The 6,878-nt window shown below is 45.4% G+C and overlaps 1 protein-coding gene across 7 annotated transcripts in view; it reads right to left on the bottom strand.

Moving 5' to 3' along the window:
• Positions 1-3,701: 3,701 nt before the first annotated feature.
• The window catches only part of FHAD1 (forkhead associated phosphopeptide binding domain 1), a 63,922-nt gene continuing 60,745 nt past the window's right edge, over positions 3,702-6,878 (bottom strand). For 6 of the 7 annotated variants that reach the window (XM_061601678.1, XM_061601675.1, XM_061601681.1 and 3 more), the window contains 2 exons: positions 4,879-4,950; positions 3,702-3,983 (listed from right to left, as the gene is read on the bottom strand). In XM_061601678.1, the coding sequence (XP_061457662.1) occupies positions 3,885-3,983; positions 4,879-4,950 (171 nt within the window). In that variant the 3' untranslated portion in view covers positions 3,702-3,884. The remainder of the gene's footprint in view (positions 3,984-4,878; positions 4,951-6,878) is intronic. The other variant, XM_061601680.1, reaches the window with a different exon arrangement.

Genomic DNA, 6,878 nt, shown 5'->3' with positions numbered 1-6,878 from the left:
GCTCCAACCCAGGCGCAACATCCAAGGCTCCCACCACTAGCCGATGGTAATGAAATAAATGACACCTTCCAAATTGCAATAGCTCATGTCTGGAAGTGGAGAGGAAGAAAGGCAGGGTAAACACAGGAAATAAATATGCAGTCACTTCAATATGCAATTATTTCAGTTACTAGGGGCTGCTGCCCCACTAGCTTCGCTCACCAACCCTGCTTACCATCACCAAAGCCCCGCCTCTCCCCCCATGGATCATCAGAGCTCCCTTTCCTTCTCCCCCCCATGGGTCACCAGAGCTCTCTTCCCTGCCCCCCCCAGGTCTCTAGAGCTACTGCTAGGTCTCCTGTCCAACCACCAAGTCACTGCCATCACTGTCCTTTCTCGCCCAGGCTCCAGCCTCTGCCCCCAGCCTCCCACCTGGCCTCCCACTGTCTGGACTCCTGTCAACGCCATGGCCAAGCAGCTCACACTGCCATCAGGCTGTGACATCATATTTTTCTATATATCTAGAAATGTAGTTAGGCTTACAGCACAATCCTAGGTATATTCTGTGTTTAATGGGGCTTGTATCCTGGTATGTATAGGACTGCAGCCTTCGTTACCTTAAAAGATAACTTAGTTATCTTATGACAGAGATGAGGTTCTTGTGGCCTTCCAGCTGTTGGTGGACTACCCCTCCCATCATCCTTGAGTATTGGCCATGCTGGCTGAGGCTGATGGGAGATGGAGTTCAATGACATCCAGAGGGCCACAGGTTCCCCACCTTTGCCATACGGAATGAGGACTAGAGGGTTGTTGCAAAGGCTTCATGAAATATGTGAGTCTTGAGGAAGGGCTTAAAGGAAGTGAGATAAGAGGTGTTCTGGGAGTTGCAGGTGTAGAAAGTGGGAGAAAGGATGGAGTAGTTTGAGGGAGCAGATCTTTGGATGATTGAGAGTGGTAGAACTAGAAAGGTGAAAGTAGGGACTTCATTAGGACATAAGGAGGGAGTCTCCTCCTTATTGAAGGGGAAAAGAAGGGACTGCCTTACCTCAGCGATTACACTTCTCAGATGGGGCACTGTTAATAGTGTTGCCCACAGGTGCACTAGAAATCAGGCTTTTAGTGTGGCAGCTCCAGCCCTCTGCAATCAGTTACCATCTGAAATTAGTGCCTAGTGTTTTGAAATCTATTGGATACATTTTTCTTAAAGAAGGCTTTCCCTGGAGTGTCTAAGTCATTTTATGGAATAATAATTGTACAACTGTAGAAATGGGCTTATTGCTTTTAGTTTATTGAATCTGAAACCTTTTTGTATTTTTTATTGTACACCATTTCAGATTTTTTTATTGCAAAGCCATTTATGAATCTGTAACTAAAATATAAAAATGAAAAAAAAAACCTTGGGCTCGTGCAAAATGCTCACCCCTGCAAAGGTACAGCCTGAGCTCTTTGCAATCATGGCAAGCTGAGATTTGTATTCACACAGATCCGAGTCCAGATGGAGACCTGCTCTTCTGATGCCAAGTGTGATTTTGTAGAACATTCATAATTTCGGCATTGTAATTTCTGGCAATGTGCATTATTTGGATAGCTTTGATTTAGGCTCGTTGCTGGCTATTTTGACAACACCGATGGCAACAGGCTGCTTCCACATGGCAGTTTTGGAAAGCCAGTAATTTCCTAACAAACAAAAAAGCCTCCTGTCTCCATGATAGGAGGCCTATTGGGATGAGTGGGAGAGATTTTTTTGTTTTTTAAAAGGATGGTGGTTATATTTTTTGATGGATGACTGTGAGTGGTGGCGAGTGAGAATGAGAAGAAAACTTCTTGCCTGCAAGGGTAAAGCTTTTCATTAACGTAACAGTTTCTTGCACGGAAGGTGTAATTATCAGAGAACGTTTTAAATGCGACTAAAAGGGCAAAATGCCTCACTCATCTAGCACAAAAGAGAGAAAGAAACTTCTTAAGATGCCAGGAGCTGACCACTGGCAAGATCAGCTCATTGAAATGCTGGGAAGGCTATGGGGCCTAGCAAATGGTTATTTTTGGAGGGTGCAATGAAAGCTAACAGAACGTGAGCAAATTACTCCAGAACTCTACAGGGAAGCTCTGGCACCAACCAGTCCCCGCAGAACAGATGGGCATGGCTGTTGCAAAATGTTCCGAGATGGAGGAGACGTGCGAGGTTGGGTGTTGTCCTGAAATAAACCCTTGAATATTGCAAAAAGATGGAGGGGGGGAGGGATGTGGCATATTGCAGGCAAAAAGAGAGTCCAGAAAGGGTCTTGATTATGGATGCTAGTGACCTCAGCACATTTATATATGAAGAATCCTGACAATTTCTCTCACATGAGATCAGTTCCACGGGACTTTCCCCAGGCTGTCCGCACCTGCTAAGAGGTCTCAGTGGTTGGGCCCCATCTTATATATTAACTTTGCACATTTCTATCCCACATTTCTTTCATCCTAGAACTTAGGCTGGTGTACATGTTGCCAGGCTGTTCCCCATCCAGACCCTGAACAGACTCAGACCTGCTTAGGAACACAGGAAGTGTCAAACCTCCCCCCCCCCGCATCCCTTCCTTCCTTTTGTAACACTTCAGAGCACAGGAAGTTGCCTTACGCCGAGTCAGATGACAGGCCAATCTTGCTCAATTTTGCCTACCTTTACTGGCTGTGGGTCTTCAGGGTTTCAGACAGAGAACTTTTCCAGCTCCACGTGGAGATGTCAGTGCAAGGGCTGAACCTGAGACCTTTTGCATGTAAAGTGTGGGCCCTGTCACTAAGCTAAACCCCTTCCCTTTGCAGGGCCAAGGAAACTCTCAGTTGGCTCCAGACCAGTGCTGGACCAATGTTCCAAGTCCCTTGTCTGTGAGCCTGGTGGTATGCAGTTCCTGCTCTCAGCCTCACCGCGAGCTATCTGGAGGTCCTGATCATTTGCTCTCTGTCCTACAGCTTTTTCCATGCTTTGTCAAAATGACTGCACAGTCATCAGGGGTACATAAGCACATAACCCACATTTCGTTCATTGTGGAACGTAGATTGGTGAACATGTGGCTGGTGGACATGATCTTTGCAGCTCTTGGATGGACTACTCACACACAGGATCACAGATTTAGAAGCGACTGCAAGGATCATCTAGTCCAATCTTTCTGCCAATCCAAGAAACCTGCAGCTACAGCATCCCTGACAGGAGGCCATCCAGCCTCTGCTTAAAAATCTCCAGAAAACCCCTTTCCAAGGCAGTCTGTTCCCCTATTTAACAGCTCCTGTGGCCAGGAAGTTTTATCGAATGTTCAATCCAGATCCTTTTCCTTGAAATTTGAAGGTGTTGTTGGTTCAGGTCCTGCCTCACAGGGCAACAGAAAATTTTTTTGCTCCACTATCTCAAATCCCCACTCAGCCATGAAGCTCACGGGGTGACCTGCCTCTCAGCCTCAGAGGAAGGCAATGGTAAACCCCCTCTGAATACCACTTACCATCAAAACCCTACTCACAGGGCCGCTGTAAGTCGGAATTGACTTGAAGGCAAGTCCATTTCCATTTTATGTATGTGACAGTCCTTCGACTATTTCGAAGACAGCAATCCATCACTTGATGCTGCAGCTGTCAAATGATGATGTATGAATGAACCAGGTCCATGATTCCTGATCCGACATAGACTGAATCCATCTCTCTTCCCTCCCACCCATCCACAAAAAGACCTGTTAAAGCTGTTGGGAGGATGCTTAAGAATTTATACATAATTTTGTGTTACGTCTCAATACAGTTCTAGTAATCAAGACCATCATCTGTACAAGTAAATACGTACATACATACACAATGTGCTTTACAAGATGTTGCAGCATCTTCTCGTATTTACAAACTTGGACAAGGAGCTGGCAGGATTGTGTGTCCTCTACTGGTTTCTATGCAGAGGCGCTGCAGTGTGCTTGTTTCTTACACACTTCTTCAGGCCTCTCAACTGTCTTCTGATTTTCAGGGGATGGTTTCTTTGAAGTAGCTGCCTGCAAAAGACAGAGAGGGAAAGAAGTATAACAAAACTAAAAGGAAATATTGATAAATTTAAGGAAATATTGATACAAATATTGATATTAGTATCAATATTTTAGATGCATTCTTTTTTTTCTTTTTTTTTTAACCATTTCCAAGAATAGTCGTGGAAAACCACTACATAAAATCCAATCCGCAATGATAGTGAATAAGTGAATTAATGGAAAATTCGGCATCAAATTCAAACTGGGCACAGTTCGAGCACATCCTTAAGCCTGAACACTGGAAACAGAAATAATCAATTGTTTGCGTTGGTTTCCCCATTTTGCTACAACGTGTATGTGTAATACATATGAGGAGCTTCCGCCCCTTGTGCAGGGTGTCCAATCCTGCTTTCTGCAGAGTTCCGGTGTGCCAGGGAGCTCCCTGTTGGGAACTTGCTGGTGCACCCTCCCAAACCAAGGAGGGCTGAAGTCCCAGCCCATCAGTCGATGCATAGGGAGTTCAATCCTGCTTTCCAGCCCCAGATTCCAGCTGCATCTCTACCTATCCTACACGTGATGTCTCATATGACATCAGGTGTGGAGCAGGAGGTCATGGTTTGTGGAAAACCGCCTCATGGGCCAAATGGGGAGGCCCAGCGGGCTCAATCTGGCCAGAGGTTCCCCAGACCTGCATTAGAGTGTGAGCACCTGTTGGAGCCAATATCAGGACGGCAAGAACACAGATTACAAAGCAGGGGCACCTAAAGGATGCCGAGGGCTTGCTTAAAAAGTATGCAGGCTTCAGTCAAGGGTGCCCCTGCTATTCAGGGCCTTTCCCCTCCCTGTTTCCAGTATCTGATCATCTTCGTTTATAGCTTGTTGCTCTGATGAGCATTTTGACTACACTGGCCAGGAGTTTTCCTACCTTCCTATCCCTGAATTTCAGAGTACAGGCGTGACATGACGGAATCTCCCTCCTCTTCTCCTCTAAATGATTCTAGGGGGAAAACAGCAGGGGACAAGTCACAAATCTCTTTGGCAAAGACACAGTGCTAGGACACAATAAAGCCACCCCTTTCTTCAGAGCTGTTGACTAAGGTCACATCCACACCATACATTTAATGTATAATTAGTGCACATGGCTTTTCCCAAAGAATCCTGGGAACTGTAGTTTATCTCTCATAGAGCTACAATTCCCAGCATTCTTAACAAATAACAGTTCCCAGGATTCTTTGGAGGGAGCATTCTGCTTTAAATGTATGGATGTGACCTGAACGTGCTAGGATACGTCTCAGTGTTTTCAGGAAACTGGCAAGGATTGGTAGCCCAGCTACGTCCCTATCTGGACAGTGATGACGTCGCCTCAGTTGTTCACGCTCTGGTAACTTCTAGGTTGGACTACTGCAAGGCGCTCTACGTTGGGCTGCCCTTGAAGATAGTTCGGAAACTACAGTTAGTCCAGAATGCAGCGGCCAGACTATTGACGCAGACCAGACGGTCCGCTCATATAACACCTATTCTGGCCCGTCTGCACTGGCTTCCTATTTGTTTCCGGGCTAAATTCAAAGTGCTGGTTTTGACCTATAAAGCCCTACATGGCATGGGACCGCAATACCTGGTGGAACGCCTCTCCCAATACGAAACTACCCGTACACTGCGCTCGACATCTAAGGCCCTCCTCCGAGTGCCATCACATCGAGAAGCTCGGAGGGCGGTGACTAGATCCAGGGTCTTTTCGGTGGTGGCCCCCGAATTGTGGAATAGTCTCCCCGATGAGGTACGCCTGGCGCCGACGCTGCTATCTTTTCGGCGCCAGGTGAAAACCTTTTTATACTCCCAGGCATTTTAAAAATTTTAAATATTCTTTTTAAAGAAATTGTTTTGTAGTGTATTTTAAAACAGTGTTTCATTGCTGGTATGTTTTGATGTTGTTTGGTTTCTGTTCTTTGTTTGTTTTGCTTTTTGATTTTCTTATATTTGTTCTATTCATACATTTTCTTGTTTATCCTCTATGTACACCGCCCAGAGAGCCTTTTTGGCTTAGGGCGGTATATAAATTAAATAAAATAAATAAATAATAAATAAATAAATAACCAAGTGCAGGATCACAGCTGAAGGCAATTAGAGGGTGTACACAATTGTCAGCTAACTAACTTTGTGAGCCAAGCTCCAGCAATGTTTTGCCTTCAGTAAAAGAGGGACAGGTGCCCGTGACAATCCCGTTTGTAGCACCAGGAGTGAGGACAGAGCTCAAAGGTGTATAAGTAAGGGCTGCTCCAAATGCAAGGATTTCTCTCTCCTTCCTCCTAAGTGATGCCTTCAAGTCCATTCACCCGACAGGAATACACAGAACACAGGAATACACACAGGAATACAAAGAACATTTGCTTCCACCCTAAGGTCTTTTCAACAGTGCTGAGCCACTGGTTTTCAGCAATCAAGTTGGACCTGGAATTAAAGTGCCATATAAGATAGCACTGCGTCATCTGGCAATGCCCATCCCTGTGACCAAGATGCTTCTATAAAAGGCTCTCTCAGAAGTCAGTTCCATTCAGCAAAGGTTCCCTGCAACTTAAATTGGTAGCTTCCCCCCCTTGTGACTTATGCTGTTAGCTGCTTCTGGTTTGGTGCAACCTCAGCATTACATGTTAAACAGCTTCCCTAATTTGTAAGTTCCCATTTCCTGGGGGCAGCTTTAAGTATTTTTTTTAAAAAAATGTGAAATGGCAGAAGGAAAAAGAAAAAAAAGAGCAAACCAATAAAGCCACTCCCCAGGGAACAGGAACTATTAACTGAGGGGGGAAATCATCACGAATGCCACAGTGATGCTGAACAGAAAGCAACTGCAGGGGCAAAATCTGCCAGAAGGAAGTTTTTAATTAAAGGCACAAAAACATCCTGGAGGACCTCAACTGCACTTTGCCA

Source organism: Rhineura floridana, chromosome 18, assembly GCF_030035675.1.
Source record: "Rhineura floridana isolate rRhiFlo1 chromosome 18, rRhiFlo1.hap2, whole genome shotgun sequence".
NCBI lineage: Eukaryota > Metazoa > Chordata > Lepidosauria > Squamata > Rhineuridae > Rhineura > Rhineura floridana.
The sequence above is the reverse complement of the archived record's forward strand: the minus strand, read 5'-3'. Positions and strand labels throughout refer to the sequence as shown.